The 20,043-nt window shown below is 40.0% G+C and overlaps 1 protein-coding gene across 2 annotated transcripts; it reads left to right on the forward strand.

Moving 5' to 3' along the window:
• Window positions 1-1,889: 1,889 nt before the first annotated feature.
• LOC132262829 (ras-GEF domain-containing family member 1B) lies at window positions 1,890-19,753 on the forward strand. Of its 2 annotated transcripts, none has more exons than XM_059762266.1 (11): window positions 1,890-2,116; window positions 4,732-5,422; window positions 7,416-7,520; window positions 10,348-10,461; window positions 11,112-11,308; window positions 11,371-11,491; window positions 13,149-13,403; window positions 13,964-14,107; window positions 18,324-18,577; window positions 19,334-19,497; window positions 19,640-19,753. In XM_059762266.1, the coding sequence occupies exons 2-11, from the start codon at window positions 5,237-5,239 to the stop codon at window positions 19,708-19,710; spliced, it is 1,611 nt and encodes a 536-aa protein (XP_059618249.1). In that variant the 5' UTR covers window positions 1,890-2,116; window positions 4,732-5,236; the 3' UTR covers window positions 19,711-19,753. The 2 variants fall into 2 exon arrangements, with proteins under 2 accessions (XP_059618249.1, XP_059618250.1); XM_059762267.1 differs by having other exon boundaries at window positions 1,890-2,038; window positions 4,841-5,422.
• Window positions 19,754-20,043: the final 290 nt, after the last annotated feature.

The following is a 20,043-nucleotide window of genomic DNA, read 5'->3' on the forward strand; positions in this document are numbered from 1 at the left end:
TAACATTTGGTGTACATTAAAATGATATCTCCCCAGCTCGCAATGCAAAACATGACAATTATATCCAACTTTCGTCTTTCTCTGCGCTATTTTTCACCCTCAGAGCTTTTCACATAGAAAATTCAAGATATACAGAAGTTCATTTATGAAAATGTGAGTGTATTTATTCATAATCTTCTCATCTATTTATCATGACTTCCACAATGTAAAATTCTTGCTGAGCACAATGAAAATTCCACTCACAAGGCTTCAATTCTTAGGCCAGAGAGCTTTCTGAGGTACCAAGAAATTGATGCACATCTCAAATTAAATTCTGGGAAAATTCACTGTTCACTGGGTTCAATTAGGGAATTTTTTTCCCTGGAATCTCCCAGTGCATTTTTTCATTCATTCCATTAGGAAAATTACTAAAATCCTGAGAGGCACGAATTGTTCCAATTCAATTTTACAATATCCATCAATGCAAAATGGAAAATTCATTGCACAAAATGGATTAACGTGCCACTCTTCTATCTCTTACAAATATTTACGTTCTTGTTTACGTATTTTTTAATGCATTGCATTTAATTACCGCTTTCCATATTTTTTCAATGTAAATTCGAGTGCAAATCCCACTTAGTTTAATGCAAATAACGCAGTGAAAGACAAATTAATATTTTTTGTGCATAATTTCATGTTTGATTTCCATTTTAGTCACTTTCACCCCAGATAATTCACTATTTCCGGGAAATTTATGTAATATGTTAAATTCAGCTTTGCTCCTCAGTGCTTTGGCATGATTTTGGCAGATTAAAGTTGGAAAATTTGCCAGATAATTTAATTAACATGTCTAAAAGTTTCATCTTTGAGGATTTCCCCATTAATTTCACAATTTCATACCATACGTATATTTCTCAACATGCATCACTCGACAGTAAATTTAAATGATTATTATTATTACGAGAAAATATTGCTGTGGCTTCTGGAGATGAAAATCCTTGATTTCAGAGGATTCTCCCTAACGACGCATTTCGCTTTATGCTGTTAAAAACAAAGGATTTTTGTACCAATGATGACATACAATAAATAAACTTTTACGATATTACAGAAATTACAACCATATTTTAAGTACAATGAATTTAATTAATTTATCAAGTAATTACTCATAGAACTCCGGTATTTGCTTTGTATTCAATTATGAGTTCAATTTTCACTTCATTTCTAAAATACACCCATGGAGAAGCTCATTTCCCGTGCTTTTGTACTTTGCCTTTCATGTCCAAACTTGCTCAAAATTGGCTTTTCCTGCATGAATAAGTAATTGCGAAACGTCATAGAAATCAAGTGAATCTTTTATTTTGTAGCACAAAGTTACATATTCCCTTAGATGAATATTTGAAGGTTTCTCCTGGCTTGACCCTAAACTTGGTCCGACACGTAAAGGAAAAGGAAATAATTTTATTTATGGATCTATTGGAGACATAAGAGTCTTTTCGCATGTGACTGTATCATAACTTTGGAGAGCATATGCGGGAAATACCTTCAAGTTTTTCTTATAGCAAAACTTCCCTTGAATTCATTTCTTATGCTCCGCGTGTCAGCAGCCATGACAAATTCATTGAAGATGACACTGAGACACATCCTATATTCTACTTGCAACCCCCATTGGGAATTCTCATATGCGAGATAATAAGTAAAAGTGTGATTTCCTCGGGCATGGCGATTCGGGTAATTCACCATTAAGATGATTTTGGTCCCAATATAGAGAGTCTTTCGCAGTAAGGGGAAAACTCTGCACTGCGCATGCTCTGTTGGGATAGGAGAGCTGTGGAACGTGTGGAATGTAACGCATTCTCAAGATTCTTGAATTGAAAAGCTTGTTGGGGTAAAATCAGTTGGTGTCTGACCACGAAGACGAAGAGTGGTGCTGAAAACAAGGTCTGACTGTAGCTGTGTTCAAAGTTTTGTTGGGGAAACTGTGTAATGCTAGACATTTCTCTGGATTAAATGATGATAAATGTGATTACCTTTCCACCGAATTCCATGCGCGTTGTGTTGTGTAAGTGATTTTCCGACTGAGAAGGTGCTTAAGAAGTGTTTGCCTGAGTGAGGATAATGGATGTTTGTGGATCAATTTGTCGGATTAAGTGAAAGTGTTTTTAAAGAAACCATACCCACAATTTCCCACCGGAAAATCCCTATTGAGCTACCAAAATTGCTTAGCAGCAACAATTCCAAAATTGCCACCCTAATGACCTTCTTTTGGGCACCCGACAAAACCAACCCCACAGTCTGTGGTGGGATGTGATTTCATTGACTCTCTGAATTTAAATTGATTTCCATTCTGTTGGGTATTGAATTCAACATTTATCTCCACGTCCCTACACTTGAGCCAAGAGAGGAAAGATTGCCAGTGAGGGTCCTTTTCATCCAAACAGATCCTCTCCAGCGTCACATTGTGTTTCCCAATGTGACGATTTGTATTCCCCACAATTCACAACGTCTTATTACAAAAAAAAAATCCCACCCCTAACACCCACTTCTTCGCACACACTCGAGAGGGAATCCCTTTCACTCAGTCTCCGGCAGAAGGAAAGGTCAATAAATTGTCACATTTCGTCATTCGCTAGCCTTTTGAAACACCCCGACACTCTTACCCAAATGGCTGCATCCATAAATTAAATTTATGCCTAAAGTTATTTGAAATCTGGTTCACTCCACATTTTTCAACGTGAGAATCTCGACAAGCACACCGACTTTACATCTGTCGAGAGCAGTCGAGAGTCTTTAGTCAGACCGCGACTACTCTCCATTGCAAATTAAATTTTCCCTCATATGAAAAATTCAGATGGCATTGCAAGGGGAAAAAAATGAAAGAGATGCTATGCATTTTAAATTTTGCACATATCATCCATTTTGAGGTGAAAGCGCTTTCCCGCGAGAAAGCACTAAAATCAGAGCTTTTCACTCGCAGTAGTGAAAAATGAATTTTCAACCCGCGCGAGAGGGTTTATCGGATTTGCGAATATTACAAACTGAATAGATGTGATCCTACTTTTAATTTTCGTTGATGGGTTTAGGATTGCATGATTTATAAACTAATCCATAGCGACATTTTTTCCCGCGCTTAAAACTATTCATCCAGTAACTCAGACAATATCAAATAGCTTTGTTTGAAATTCATTATACATTCCCCACAATATTTGCATTCGATTTATTTGACGTATTTTACATAAACCCATCCGTTAAGGGGTTGCATCTGAGCCCGGGCGCGAGACAGATTCATGCAAAGAATTTCGAAAGTGTCCCGAAAAAGACATGAGGGTGAAAAAAAGAAGAAATATGGACAAGTAACCCGCAAGATTTCCTTTTCCACCCTTCAATTCATGAATAAAATATGCGGTTTATATACCCAAATGATTTCACTGCGAATCCTTGTGCAAATATGCTGAAGCGCGGACAGCGGGTATTTGAGAGGGAGTGAATGTGAAAACATCATTGTTGATACATAATGTGGTAGTGAGGCTGAAAAAAGCTGAGCGCTTTCGATAGTTTAATAAATAATGGGCATATTTAATATTCGCAAACATCAGCAGTGTGATAAAATCTGTGAATGACATCTATAAAAAATATAATTCTTCATTCAATTAACCAGGCCGACGGAAATGATATTTTTATTAAAATTCAAAGTTTGTCACATCACTTTGTGTGGTCTAGTGATGCTTTTTGTGAAGGGTGTATTCAAAAGATGACGTTGATTACACTTATTGGCGCTTCCTCTTTTTTCATCGCCTCCCTGCTTTTTCATCCCTCTCTCCACTCTCATGGGAGAATGACTGGGCAATTCAAGGGCTCTGGTGCGTTTCCCAAGAATTCCCTAGACAGAAGGAGCGCTTTTGCCACGTCATCGAGTTCGTGGTTTCAATTCAGTGAGCATTTCACATGCAAAAAGGCCTCCTCATTGCCTAAGAATTTTAACATTGTGTCATTCTCGAAGCCCTTGTATAGTGAAATTGCTCCATTCTATGGTGAATTCTCATCATTTCCCAATCAATGGCATCCATCCTCAATTTCCTCCGTCAAATTACTTTGACCGAGAGAGAGAGAGAGTGATTTCAAGATCGTTTCGGAAAATTTGATGTGCCACTCTAAGTGAAATCAACACAATTTCAGTGCCAGAACTTCCTGCATTTGCCCTCCACAATTGCCATCCGGAATTGACCCAACTATGCCTATTAAAGTACTCTTCTTTCTTGGCAAAATCACCCCCCGAAAGCCGCAACCACAAACCGTGCAATGGAAAAAGTTGGATTTTCATCACCAATAAAATTATCATTTTAATCTCGTTGTGGGAATTTTTTTCCCAGTCATTGAATCCGGATTGCGACAAGAAAAAGGTGGGAGTTTCATCAATTCACCCTCGGCAGAACATCAATAGGTCGGGTTGAATTTCCTCGGAAATCCATCAATAAAGGACAACAAATCACAAGCACGAAATAATTGTATTTTTTTTATGCAATTTATTTTTTATTACCCCACAAATGTGAATGACCCAGTTTGCAGAAGTGTCCTCTGCATATTTTGCTCCTGATGGGTTTCCTCTTCTCAATTCTTTCCACATTATTGGCTTTATTGACCTAACTGACTGTGTTTTATTGACTCTGTATTTTCCTTCTCCTTTTATTGAATATTCAAATTTTGAATGAATCACTGAAATATCATTTCTGAATATGCTTTTCTTCATCAATCTAGTCTAGAATATTGTGAAATGAAGTTAGAGCAAACGTGTCTCTAGCTAGAGTGCTGACACTAGATCTATATACTTTCAACTCTATCTCAATCAATATCGAATATTGTTCAGAGAAAGACAGATGGTGACCACTCGTCATCTCTTGAAGGCTCTTCTGCCGCGACAATAAACGCTTTTGAATAATTTTTAGAGTGTGAAAAAACTCATTATTCGCATCGGGAAGTGTTGATGAGTTTTCCAGTGAAATGATCGTGAAATTGTGATTGCGCATTTAGCAGGAAGTTGAGTGCTTGTGGTCAGGAGATCGTAAATTGAATGTCAAGCTGCGAGCCAGTGTCACAAGGGGGAACGATATGGAACCACAACAGGTGATCCGTGTGTTGGTTAATCAGCAAAAGTGGTGCAGTTGATGCCGGAAGGGCGGACTAGGAATGTCGCTGTAGTGCCCAGATTGTCACACACTTCCGCGTGAAAGTCTCTCTGGATATAATAGTTGTTTACTGACGTATGGCGATGTACTATTACGCCAGTAAATTGTCCGCCGTGGCATGTGGTGCACGGTGCAAGCAGAGTTCGTCCCAGAGGATCCGTCATCGAGGCACCGGACGCAGGTTCGTGGGTGGAAGTTGCAGCGAGGACGATGAGAAGGACGACGACAACGATGACAATAACACCGCAGACCATTTTGCCACGGTATGTGTGCTCGTGTCGTTGCCAAATTGACCCGACCCCAGGACCATGAAGACTCGCTCCTTCTTAATTGTGGTCGCTCTTGTGCATGCTCACGAGTCTCGGATCACATTTCATGTGGAAATTCTTCTAAGCGACGAGGATTTGCTCCATATTTTTTCCCAGCGCAATCCTGCATACCGCCCTGAAAAAGAATCTCATGAATAGGGATTGTATTCCCCTCCAAATTCATTTCCCATCCACATCATTTTCGCTAAATTATACGCGCTCAGAGTTGCATGTTCACCAGATGAGAGATGGACGCTCTGAATTATTATCTCTGTGGGTGAAAAGTGGTTGGAAATTCCTCAGCATAACTGATGTATTTAATAATTTTGCAGCAATTCTTCGCCTCGGAATAATTTGGAATATTTTAGCCTTGATTTTAGCAGATTTCTTGTGATTCAAAATGCTGAATATTTATGAGAACAGCATGAATTTTCGACGCAGAATAACCTGAGATGAAATTAGAAAACATGTTGAGCTGCAAAGACAACATTGTCGATGGGAGAAAATGGGTCAAATGAGAAAACAATTTCATCTCTAAACTGTCTTCTTGTCTCCTTCCAACTCTTATCCTTCATTTTTTTCCACCCAACAAAAAATGCGAATGAAAACACGCGACTTCATCAACAATGACGACTTTTCAGAGTCAATCTCAGACATGGAACTTGATTGCGGAGGTTCTTTGTAATTCCAATGGCGTGTGTTTTATAGCTTCGACACTCAATGTGTGTATTATTAACGGGAATAAAAGGTGAATACGCGACTTAGGCTTCTCCCTTTCTCGGGAAACACTTTGACAATCAGATTCCTGACTTTTTTTTTCTAGCATTTTTAACTTGCAATGTTTCGTCAAACAGATGAGTTTTTCGCAGAGAAAAATATTTCCTAATTTAATTTCCACCTCACAGACATCATTTCTACGCCTTCTTACCTCCGGCCAAAGCTCTTCTTGTACGTTTCTATAATTATTCGTATTCACTCGCCACAGCTTGATGTTTTAGCTTGTTTTCTCATCCTAAATTATGTTGATTTTCCCAGTAAATTTGATTTCAACCACTGGGTGAGAAGCGCACCCTCTCACTTTCTGAGGACTCTTCAGTCGGGAATCAAAGTCACTTGTCTTAGGTTTTTCACAAAAACACCCGTATTTGCTCAATTATTTCACAGTGTAGTGATTCACTGAGGGAAAGTCTCAGGATTTGTTCACCATTTATACTCGCCCACAGATTTCCTTCCTCCAACTTCACGATAAAAGAAATAAAAACAGCAATTTTGTAAAAATGAATTCAGTAAGACATTAAAATACTAATTGAATTTAATAGTTTTCAAACTTAAATTGTAAAGAGCGTGAGTTTGAGTTGGGAGAAAATAAATTTTAGAGCCCATGGGTAATTGAAATGAGCAGAGTAAGAGTGAATTTGTGGGGTAACATTGTGAAGGTAGAACGTATAATCAATGAAATGTATGTACAACAATCAAATACTGCAAACATACATTCTCCAGCTTTTAACAGGAGCTCGTGATGCCTTCTCCCGTTGCCATTTATCTGAGTCCAATGTGGTTGATGGGATTTTCTCCCAGGACAGTGAACAAGTTGTACATTTCATGAGGCATGAGCGAATGACCGACTGGGTCTCTAATAGCATATCGTCTGTAAATTCCTTTTCAGTTTCTTCCTCAAATGGTCTATTTGAAGTGCACCTCACGAATCTCTCTGGTGGGCATTGAGACGTTCGACAAGAGATGAAACAGAATTTTCCACATGATCCATTTCCTAGGCTATTCAATTCGAATTTTCCTCAAAGTTGAAAATCAATGCCTCTTGAATATATTGCCGACATGAAAGCTCTGTAGGACCAAGGGAGTGAGATTTTATCGGTCTTTCAACGTGAAAGAGTCTCAATAATTCAATTATAATGGCCGTGTCTCCTTTTTATTCTCTCCTTTGCAGGCAAAAACATCCTCCAGTCAGTTAGATAGCGACCAAAAAACCATTCACGGCACCTCGGCACAGCCTCCGGAAGTGGCATGTGAGAATCCACCCCCAAGTCTCACGGTAAGTTTCCACCCCAGCAGCGTGGAGAATTTCCCATTCATGGTGGTCAATTGCGCGCAATGTCGCGATAATTTCACACCACTCAATCTGTAATTAATTGCCTAATGATGGCCCAGGGACTCGGTGGCACGTGGGAGTTTTTGGGGTTGTGCTGTCGAGGAAGGAATTTCAATTAATTATGCCCTGCCTTCCGTCCCCTGAAAAATTCACGCAGATTTTTCCAGGAATTTGGACTTATTCAATATTCCGCAAAGTGGATTTGGCACATCCTGACTTCTAGCATATCGCATCTCCCCAGCAATAATGCCATCAATTTGACTTTAATGCTAATAAAATGTTCAAATTCAACATGAAGAATTATTTAACACCATTTAACTTGAGTGTGTTCTCATTTGACAAATTGAAATAATTTACTTAAATGTATTTATTTGGAAGACACAGCGCGAATTCACAGGGCAAAATCATCATCTCCGCCCGGAACGTCGGAAAGAGTTTTGTAATGTTAGTGTGGAAAAAGCCCAGAGCGAACAATCTCAATTCAATTAATAATTTTCCCGAGTGCTCTCACATAATGGCTGAATTTTCTCTTCAGTCGAGAGGCCACGCAACAATTGCGCTCTATACTATTAACCTCGCTGATGTGCCGCGACCCTTCTTCGCCCTTTGCCACGCCCGCCAAGGAATTGAACTTCCCTCCACTCGAACCCCCATATCGCTGAAGAAGATCACGAGGAAAATCTCCGCTGACAGCGACAAAGTGAATGTGACATATTCGCGCGCGAACACACCATCGAGCGTGATTGATGCGTCGTCGTGTCGTTATGTGTAAGTTTTGGGGTTTAGGGTGAAGAACTTAAATTAAATTCGACTTTGCGGAATATTTATGACAACATCTCACCTTCAGCTTCAACAATTTGTTCGATCTATTTGGTAATGAGCGCGACGAGGAAGGAAGATGTGCGGATAAGGAGGGAAGAATACTCAGGCGACAATGATAAATTTCCAACGTCTTTTCTCGTGAATGGATAATAGCTTACTTATACTCAGTGTCGCTACTCAGTTACTTCAGCTGCAACCTTCTCACCATGAATAATTACACATCAACAACTTTGAGCTCCTAAAACTTGAAATCCATTCCAAACTTGGGATTCAAATGCCACAAATATTCAATTTATTGCAGATGTGCAGCGCACTGCGATACGCCACAAGATATTAGAAGCCTCAGGGAATATGCAAGTTGGTTAATATTGGAATTTTTCCCGAAATAACTTGCGGGAATTTGGAGCAATTTCCCAGAAATTCATTGATGAGTATCAGAATGAAACTTAGTCAAAGCATCAACAGATTTCCGTTCAAAATTACAATAGAATCGCGCTCAATAAACAATTGAGTTCATTGGAGGAATTATGCTCTCGTCTCGATTACCCACTTACAGACTTTTCCGCTCAATTTAACTCTTTCCCTACTTCGTGCCGACTACTTCAGCTCGGCGCGAGAACGTGGGGTTGCAGCCCACAGCAACCGCGCTGATGTAAATGAACCATATTGGCGCAAAACCACAATTTTCAATTGATTGGTATTTGACTGAAAATGAACTTTCATGCGCGAGATTAGGCCAATACTGGCGGGTATTATTCATGTGAAATTGAGAGAATTAATAGCGTGCTTTCCCACATTTCATTACTTTAATGCGATATGATATCCATGGAAGATTGGTGGATTTTCATTTAAGCGGTTTTACATTACGAAGTGGTGTTATTTTAGTAAAATTACTGATAAGATAGATTTGCAGTGCTGCAAATTATGAAAATGTGTTACATACAATATTGACCAAGATATTGACGGTTACATTTAGTCTATTTAATCCTGAAAAGCCAGCAAAATTTTCAATTAACGTTTTAAGTTTTCCCTTTGTTTTATATAAGAGTATTATCCTCACATATTCAGAATATTTTTATATGTAACTTATCTAAACCTTGATTTAATCGCTTTAAAATCTTGACAGAGAAAGAGAAGGAATCCACTTATTCTTTATTTAAAAAATTCGCCTCTAACTATTAGAAAGTCTATTTCAAGTCAAGAGCTTATTGTTCGATATCTGATATGATGCTCAGTATAATTAAATTAAAAGTTCGAAACTAAAATACACAAAGTGCACTTTCTTAATCCATTTTCGCTGAGAAACACAAACTCATGCTCAAATTGCTTCTGTGTATTTTGCTTTCAGCAAAATGCGAATGAAAATTGAATTGGAGTCTCAAATTCTGTTCGTAGTCTCATGTTGCTTTTGCAAATTTTATCACGCAACATCACGAGCTCTTAAAGATATGAATCTTATCAAATAGACACGCACCGGACGTCCATTTCTGAGCACAAAAGCCTATTTCCTAATATAAAATTAACATGGTGTTTATCGGGTATCCACTCAATCATCCATTATTTACGAGCCTCCCTCGCATTGCTGATTATATTCACCATTGATATTAACGCTGGATAAACAACATCGTGACTCTGTTTCGTTGTACATAAATAATGGCAATTTATTTCGAGACCAATGAATTTTACTTCCACATTATTGAATGATGTGGATGCTCGTGATCGGTTGCACTGTAATTCTGAAAGGACTTCCGATCCCTGCAATATTGATTATGACCATTTACAGACACCTTCCAAAGTGGTTTTGTGTGAATGCTCACATTACTTTATATGCCAGATTAGACAGCCGCAAAATACCCGGAATTATGGACGGAAGCGTGGCCACACGTCTCAGGACGAATAACATTTGTAACCGTCGCTTAATCATAATCGCATGGTTGAATTGTTGCAGAACGCTGCTCTGGGACCTGGTGGTATAATGTACAGCAATGGAAATGCGGTTTCCGGTCCTCTGGATTCACTAATTGACTCCCTCATGCCGGCCAAGTGTGATGAATTCGATAAGGTGAGTCCATGAGCTCGTTCTCCTGATTTATTCCCACCACAAACATTATGCTAAATTGAGTAATAGCAGCACATAAGGTATGCAACTCCTCGTGCTGAATATTGCTGCACGTTCCGAAAAACTTTATACTTTAATCATGACAATTCATGGTTTTGAATTCAAACCCTAAGTGCATTATTGAAGATATACTCTTCGTCTGCACATTGCCATACAATACCATCAACTGCGAACGCACCTTCAACCGACATGTTTATGCTTATTCCAAAATTGATCGCATTAATCTCAGCGCAAGCTCGCTGCAAAACCCCGTTTTAGAGCTTAATGGGGTCGTTCGTCAGAGCGGACTGTGAATTGGAAATCATTTGATATACTGAGAGATTTTGTAGCTTTATCCAAAGCCCGGGAGAGATTCTCTCGAGTTTATACGTATTAGCTTAAAACCCGAAATAACATTTTGCACACAAGGGAATTGATTTAAGACTTCAACTACTTAATTAGTCAAATTGTTTGGCCTGTATTCGAAAATAGACCCCGATGAAGGGTGACATTTTGATACAATAAGTGGAAAATCAGGACTCTTAATCTCATAGGAAGGTTATTGATTGATGCAATCATGCATAATCAATGAGAATGTCTTATTCCATCTGCAGGACTATGTGTTCTCCTTCCTCTTGTCATCGCGTCTGTTTGTGCGCCCTCACGAGCTCCTCGGGCAACTGTTGTCTTCCGTACCTGACCACGAGCCACAGGATCGCCTCGTCGGACTCCTCGGACTGTGGACCAAGATCTTCCCCTACGATTTCCGAGATGAGAGAATCATGTGTCACGTGAAACATATCGTTGCCAGGTAAATGGCTCACATTCACCAAACTCGTGACAAATCACATTGATTAATCAGCCTCATCGCAGATGTGCAAACACTGAACTTGGTGATAGAGTCTCCGACTTACTGAGTGCCTTGCTAAATCGTCTCACCGATCTGGAGCATCACGAGGAGGAGTTGCGTGCCTGTCAATCCAACATGGAAAAAGTGAGTAGCCAATATTTGAGGAATAACCCGAACGTAATTTATGAGACCGACAGAACCTTCACCGCAACTTTCACCACGTATAAAATCCCTGTGAGAGGGTCCATAACCCCGCCGACCCGGCGTGTTTGATTTATTATTTGGCGGAAAAAGGGAGACATGCAAATTGCCAATAGTTTTCATCTGTTTGCTCATGAATAACCCACAAAAAATTCTCGTGGCCCCAAAAATTGAGCACTCCACCCAGGAAAATATCAATTTTCATATAACTTTTGACTCTGTGGCGCGGAGAAAGGCAAAGCATGAAAGCAGATATATTGAAAATTTATGCCTCAATTGCAGGTGAAGGCAGAAAAAAAACATCTATAACGTACGTTTTACAAAAATATAGAGAGGATTCGGTTGTGGCGTCACTTTGCACACTAAATAACAGCGGCCTGGCAAAAAAACCTGCCATGAAAAATGCATCAGAATTGCACTAAATATGTAAATTGCACGTGAAATGGTTTGGTTTAATAGCTCTCAGTTGAGGTGTATTTTCCTAAACTTTCGCACAAAAAACTGTGAGTCAACGGAAAAAAAACCTTTAATTATTCAGGCGAATGAAAAAGAGAACACAAATATAACATTTAAGAACCGTGAAATGGAAGGAACTCAAATGTCAACATGTGAAATTGTATACTGAAAAGTGACAAAAATAAGTAACTAAATGTAAAAGGTCTCATTTTGGCCCACTTGACAGTGTTAAACATAGATTTTTGCACGACTATAACAGATAATTTCCATACCATTTGCATTTTATTGCGAGGAACAGTGATAAATTCAGTCCGAACAATGTTCTGGATAGTAGGGATTAACATAAACAAGGCTCCATTTCAAATAATTTCAACAAAAGTTTTACTAGGTTGAGCATAATATAGAATCATAAAATTCTTTACAGCAATCTTATTAAAATTTTACAATGAATTTATGTGGTATAGAGGCGTACCTCTGCTCAGATGGCCCTTAATGTTCAGAAAGACCATTGACATCGGCATTATTTGGGTTAAATTGAAAAATGTCTGCAAGATAACAGCCAAAGAATGGGAAAGAGCTGGGAGAATGGAATATGGCTCTTGGGATTGCGATGGCAAGCGCAGTTTGCTAACTTCATCCCCGAATAATAATGTGAATATGGATTGTCTGTCGACATCAAAAGGCATGTGGACAGAATGTCTTGTGCACTTCTTTCTCGACTCCAGCAAAAGACCTCTACAAATAGTACAAATGACATTTTTTTTGCCGCAATCGAGCTCCAAGTCATTTCTCGAGGGCTTTTCCATTCACATAACCTTCACTGGGGAGTTGAATTTTTCGGGTTGCACAATGGTGGGCAAATAGATTTCCTCTCTCCACCCTTCGTCTGGGTTTTTGTACCCTCGTAAGCTCAGTCTCCCGCCCCCGCCGAGCGACAGTGGCTCCAATGCCGAAAACAAGTGGACCATGATGGCAAAGTGCATTGATTTTTCATTAAAGCCTTTGGCATGGCCCCCGAGGAGTGGCTCTCGGTGGAGGAAATCACTCTCAAATCCCTCGTTATGGGTGAAATATGTGGGCGCAAGGTAGGAGGCTATAAACTGAGAGTTCCTAAAGCCAATGCCATTCTCCCTGTGCCGTGCAGAGCGACATGAAGTGGACGTCAGCATCTCAACTGGCTCAATTGCTGTGTCGCATCGAGAGGAAATTGGCGAAGCATGTGGGACCGGAAGAGTTCCTGCAATGCAATGGGAACATTTTGAGCAAGCAGGACAGTTCATCAACTTGTGCACAAAATGGCACTCCCGGAAATCAGGATCCCAAGAAGACATGCAACTTGGAAACGTATTTGGATTGGTCATCACGACTTCGCCTCTTGGCATCCAACGATATCCTTCAGGTGAGGACAAGTCGATTCTCATGTATTCTCTGAAGACCGGGTCACACAGAATGTTCACATTCCATTAGAAGTTGATTAGGAGGATTTTCGTTCATGTTCCAATTATATAATTTGTTGCATTTCTGAGAAAATTCTTTTTTTACAAAAATAATTGTGGGTTGTCTTCAAATGCCCCGCAGCCAAATACGGAGCAAATGTTAAACATTTTTCTGAACTCACGTCGCGGATTTTATTTATACAGTGCCAAACGAAGCAAATATTTATACACAAAGCTTAATTTAGCATAAATTGGCTTGATCTTTACTTTTTGAATTACTATCCCATTTTCTTGGTAGGAAGCTGAGTATTTCACCAAGCTTAGTCCTCCTCGCACTGCTTTTCGCAGAATTTTTCTCCCAGGCATTTGTCAGTGGATGAAATATGTATCTCATTGACTTTCTAAACTTGTCTCATAAAGCTGGGGGAACGGGGGCAGTTTGTGGTGTGCTGGAGACAGAACCTGAAATGATGTGCAATTCACAGCAATTAATGCCATGCCTCAAAACCCATTTATTTTGCAGTGCGACGGAATTACGGAGAGAAGTCGGATTGTCGAGATGTGGAGTGGTGCTGCCCAATATTGTCTCCTGGTGGGCAACTACAATAGTGCCACCGCGATTCTCGAGACACTGGATGCAATTCCGGTGGCACGTCTCACAGGCACGGTGAGTAATCGTATTGAGAGAAGCAAAATAGAGTCCAAAAAGAGAAGAGCTGAGTAGAAAATTAGCTTGCAAGACAGCATCTCCCAATTTGTCCAATTAGATAAATTCACTTTGATAGTTCCGATCTGACTTAAATCTCCGAGGGATTTTATTTCCTCAAACACTGATGCCTCTTAGCATCAGTGAATTCCTCACATTTCTCTACGGATTTCCCATCGCCCGCTTAAGTATCAGGTGGGCGATCCTTGGTGTCGCTTCAGATGAAATATTCAAGGAGATGAGGAAGATTTTCGACGGTGTGTATTTGCTCGAATGGCTGGAGTGCAGGATAATTCTGGCAAACGCTGATGGCATTTCAGAAACATAAATCCTTCGTGCAATAAATAATGCGACAGGGTGTCTCTCATGCCGGCATTCTTACTCGCAGCACAACGGCGTGTGCAGTTCGCTCTGCGAACAGCCCGGAAAGGTGTTTTGGACTTTGCTGACTATGACAAAGTGGGCGATAATGGATTTCCGGCTGGTTGTCCTGTTTTTGGCTCGGGAACACTCATAAAAGTTCTATGGTTTTATGGTATCTGAAGATGCTTTTTTATTGCGGCTACTATTTGACGCGTGCTGCTCGGAAATCTCAGTTCCCATAAGATTTGCAAAAAGGTGGCCTGACAAATTGCTTTAATAATACATAACCCAGGTCATGGCTATACCAAAAATCAGGTCACACTTTGTCAACTGTTTTATGGAACAAGAAGTCAAGTAGCAATAAACCTCGAATCCCTGAAATCTCATGTACGTATAGCCTAATCCCGGATGCTTTCTCTCGTGCGTCTGTCCACTTTTTCCATTACTACACTGCGGACGGGACACTCAACCCGATCCAGAGGTAAATAATAAAATATTCATTCGCACAGGCAAGCGACAACCGTCATTCGCCATGGCAAATACCGCACAAGAGTTGAGGGATTTTCATTGCGGACGGTTTGCCACACACACCGGAAGTCACACAGTCGACAGAAAGTTTTCCACACTCATTTCCGTCTATGGATATTATTTGCTGAATGGATGAAAAATCGCACAAATCCGCTCCAGAATCCGTGTATTCCGCATTTGTGAGCATTTGTGCGGATAAATCTTCAAGGGCGATTTGTGGCTCTGGAATTTCCATTGCAAAAGCAATTTCGCTGCTTTATTTGATGTCCTCATGAGATTGTTTTCGTGCTAATAGCATGTTTACACCCACACATTCGTCAAAGCCGAGTATTGATCCTCGATCTGATGCCGACTTGCCCTTAATGAAATCCTTCGCAATGATTTATCTGGTTTTTACTGAAATCGATTTCGTCATTGTCAAGTTTTCCAATTAAAAATCGTGGTAACCGTATTGTTTTGAACGCTCTCAATTCGTGTAATTTTTATAAAAATCACGTTCTGAAGAGCCCTGATATTGATCCAACCACAAACTGCTGGGGATGCTGACAAACATGAACCTACTTATGCTTATATATACACACTTTCCCTAATTATTTAAACTTAAAGGATTAGGAAAATTAATTAGGGGGTTATGAAGTAGTCTTATTTTCTGGCTCTTTCCCCGCTTCTTCTTTTATTTTAATTTGAACCGCCTCGCTTAACTTTAATATGTGAATTTTAATATAATACTTGGTGGAAGAGCTATGCGACAATTTGTGGAATATAGTAAATTTCGCAAACATGGATATAAAAAAAACACCAAATAAGCAAAGGACATAGAGTAAAAGCACAGAAGGCTGCAGAAAAGAATGCTCATTGTGTGTCGTGAGTAGGCGGAAAAGTATTTGGAGCAGAGAGAATTTTTAAATGAATCCAACGTGACTTTCATGTGCAATTAATTAATAGCACTTTGTGCAGTCTTTAACCATTTTCCTATACAGTTTGGAACTCGGAGACCTCCGGCATTGCCCTCAATGTACCTTGTGCGGAGAGAAAGTTTCTCAGTGTGAAATTATTATGCAAAGTTTTTCCAAGAGTGTCTCGAAACCCGAACACTGTAAATCATTCTCAGTGTGACAAGAGTATTTCGTATGAAATTTGCTGTGAGAATTCTTCCGCTGAACATGCAGTCCAACTCTTGTCCAAATTGATGTGACTTGCACATTATGAAGTTGTGTATACATTGGGAATTGAGAGGAGACTCTGTGGATTTGATGGAGAAAATTACTTATTAGAGTTCCATCGGAGCTATTTTACCATGGCACATTGGCCAGTGTTTCTGACACACAAATCAATTTTTCCCTCCACCCCCTTTTGTCCTCTCGATGGGACTTGTATGCTCTTAGATTGTGAGACAAGCAATGAAACTTTCCCTCCTTTACTTTCACGTTGGAGCTTTTGGGAAAACTTTCGACTTTCCGCCCTCACCCACAAACAAGTCGAGTCTCTCTTGTAAGTCTGTCGCCTTTCCACCCCAATTCGACGGGAAGTGGATAATTCTTTTTGCCCTCGTTACTTCTCACCCTTCGCCACTCACGATCGACGCTCACGTCAACAACTGACGAAGGCGCAAGACACTCCCCACGGTTGCAAGGAGTGATTGCTGATGTGGAAAACTCCACGTTTTAATTATGAGACAACACTGCATGGAAGGACTTTTGATAAACTTTCATTTAACATGGATATCTTGGTATATTCGTAAGCTACACTTACAAAATAACATCAAGGAAGTTTGAAGAGTGTGAAAGGGTATTAATGAAGAAGTTTTGATGATCTTCGACAGAGTTGCTGTACCTTCTTGAGAGCATTTTATTCACTTTAATTATTTACTCTCCACCAGTCAATCTTATTCTTTGAGTACAAAATGCAACATCGCACTTCATTTGCTCCCATGTGAGGTTCATTGAAGATACTCAACTGCACACATTACAGCAACTTCCCTGTAACTTGTTTAAAAAGTTTTGACTTTTGAACTCCCCACAAGATTGTGCTTCTCGTATTTCTCCTATTCTCAATTTCCTCCAGTTGATTTTTTCCCACAATGCTAGGCATTCCGTAGGGTCAGAGTTCAACGCAAGTTTCCTCATGAGCTTCGATGGAAATTTGCCATCTCGGGGGAAAAGTAGAACTTTTGCTGTTGCGCGAAAGCTCTAAGTGGAAAAGGTCCATTTAAATTAGTGGAAAACATCTTAACTGGACCGTAAAATTATAAGCAACTGGCAGATACTTTCCTCACACAAAAACACACACACTCACATCCACCCTCACTTCCCTTGCGGATTAAATGGATCTACTCTGCGGAAGATCACCATGGCAAAGTCCAGGGAATGTGGGAGTCATTTGCCTAAAACGGAAATAAGATTTAATACCCGCCGTCATTCTTTCGGAACCGAGAGGCTGCATGAGAAATTGAACAAAGTCTCTCTGGGTGTCACTCGAATCTTTGTCCCGTCGCACACTTCACTGATTTTCTTGTCTACGATAATATATCCCATCATTCCACCCCTTTTCCACCCAATATTGGAAGAATCACCCCCAGAATAATATTAGTGGAATCTTCAATCTTTACCATTTTCCTTTCTCGAGCAATTACCCTTTCCCTCACTTTCGTACTTTCACAGGAAATTTTCATGCTTATATGAATCTGATAGAATTGAAGCTTCTTATCGGCATCTTAATTCAAGTTACTCAATGGTGTTCATCCATACCCTTCTGATCACTCTGATTGTGCTCAAAAGGCGGCTGTTTAAGCAGAGTAGAAGCTATTAAAGATCTTATATGAGCTGAAGTAATGTGCAAAAGCTGACCTAAACATAAAATTTTCTTGAAAATCTCAGAGAATATCACCGAGATTGCAGAAAATAGAATAGATTGTTGGCAGAATTTTAATCAGTAGAGTGAAGCGTTTTTTACCCAAATATGAAAATTAAATAAAATTTATCTATTCAACGACTGACTGACAAGAGAAATCTTCCTAATGAATATTCGGAATGCAAATGACTTTTCCAACTATAAAGAATAAATGAATGAATATGGCAATTGTACGAAAAATCAATAATTTTGTGTACTTTCGCTCACAAATTCTGCATAATTTGATCACAAGCGACTCATATTTCTTTGTGCTCGCCTTCTGTGGCTTCTAAACGTTTCTCCTGCTCTTCGAATTATCCTCAATTCACCCTATGTGACCATCAATGCTTAGCATAAAGTGATACTAACCCACTCCACTGCTCCTTGTGCTTTTCAGTGGAGCAGACTGTCGTCAACGAGTCAACAGTTGAACTGCATGCAGAGACACGCGGAAGGATGCGGGGATTTGTGGCACAAACAGACAGAAAGCTCGATGGAGAGTGGCATAACAGCCGATAAGATCAGGCACTGCAAGCAGAAATCCAGCACGCACATCTCGACCAAAGTCAAATCCAGCGATTGGGTTGTAATCCCCGTCTTCGCAGACATCGTACGATTGGCCTTAATAGCACGTGAAGACTGCTTGATAAAGTAAGCATGATTGATGATGCCTTATCAATCGTTGGATATTTATTTGCATAAAAGCTTTCCACTTGGCTTTCGCTCTCATCTCACAAGACATGCCTGTTCGCCCTTTTTGCCCCTGCAACATCGCAAACAAGCATCTTTTATTGTTGGATTATTTTTTGGAGGACTTTTCTCACGGTTGTCGCTTAGTTTTCCTCCGTTATTCGTCGTTAAATTGTTTTTACAAAATGCAAGAATGTCGTGTTCACAAATCTTAACTCTAAGCTCAGTTTCTTGTGTTCCTCACTAACAGCTGGATTATTAAGCTTTCTCAGCGACATTTAGACTTTAAGGAGACCCACGAAAAAGCTTGAATTCTGTATTCCAAGAATTTCAATATATTTGTGCATGTTTAGTTATACTGAAAAAAAAATCGTATATTTCACTTTTCTAATGAGTTGTGATGCTTTTATACTCGTGCAGAGCTTTGAAATGCGTCAGAGCTTTCATTTAATATCACTCCCTGTTCATTTACTTATGAACTTATTAAGAACCATATTGTTCTCCCTGGAAAAACGGGAAAACTAATTATCTTAATTGCAATATAGAGGGAATCATTGTGAATTTTCGCTGTTTCTTTCTTTCGTCATTCGCAGATGAATAACACTGATTTCTTTTATTCATCTCTCCTGGTTTCACCAGAAATCCCAGCTCATGAGGGCTTGCGAAGGGTGCAGCTTATCACTTTATTTGCATTTGATTTATGACCCTTCATTGCAGGTTGCCGAACGGACATTTGAATGTGGCCGCTTTTGATAGATTAGCGGCCATTGTGGGTGCTTTCACACGTCACGTGAGCACCGTGAACGCCCCTCTGCCCGCGCCCGGTGAGTTTGAGTCCTTCTGGCAACACATGCACCACTGCACTTTGCTCAGCGACACAGGTAGGCGCTCTCTTCCACGCCTTTTCGCTCGAGTTGCTGTGGCAAGAGCGAAAAGCCTAACCTCCGAAGTTTTCTCCAGAAAATTAAACCCTCATAATGTGTTTCCGCCTCCTTGCATGTCATTCGACGGATCGCTTTGCAGACCTGCTGCTGGCATCGTTTGACTGCGAACCACCCACTGCCAGTGAGAAGCTCAACTACAACATTGTTTAGGAGCGTCGTGCGAATATTAATTATAACTTCGGTTGTTGGCATTTTCTACAGAATTTGTATCCATTCTTTTTTGTTGTCACCCCCTTTTTTACATGTCCATTCGCATGTTCCGCTTGATTGGCGAGCAAAAGAACACAGAGACACTAAATTGTTTCACACCCACCCTGATAGCACAAACGGCAAAAACATCGCCAATGTTGCACTTCTGAAAAGCTCTCGCTGGACTAATGAAAAGTTTTTAGTCCACTTTTTCATCAAGTGGCAAGTTTTCAAATAGAACCTAACAAGGAATTCAATGTCGTGCTGTTCTGCCACCTTTTTCCCTAATACATA

The sequence above is a fragment of the Phlebotomus argentipes genome, unplaced genomic scaffold, assembly GCF_947086385.1.
Source record: "Phlebotomus argentipes unplaced genomic scaffold, Phlebotomus argentipes genome assembly contig_15, whole genome shotgun sequence".
In the NCBI taxonomy this organism is placed as follows: Eukaryota; Metazoa; Arthropoda; class Insecta; order Diptera; family Psychodidae; genus Phlebotomus; species Phlebotomus argentipes.

Coding starts and splice junctions, on each gene's coding strand:
- LOC132262829 (XM_059762266.1), top strand. CDS start 5,237: ATGGCGATGTACTATTACGCCAGTAAATTGTCCGCCGTGGCATGTGGT. Junction 5,423..7,415: donor CCGCAGACCATTTTGCCACG/GTATGTGTGCTC, acceptor TCTCCTTTGCAG/GCAAAAACATCCTCCAGTCA. Junction 11,492..13,148: donor GTCAATCCAACATGGAAAAA/GTGAGTAGCCAA, acceptor TGTGCCGTGCAG/AGCGACATGAAGTGGACGTC.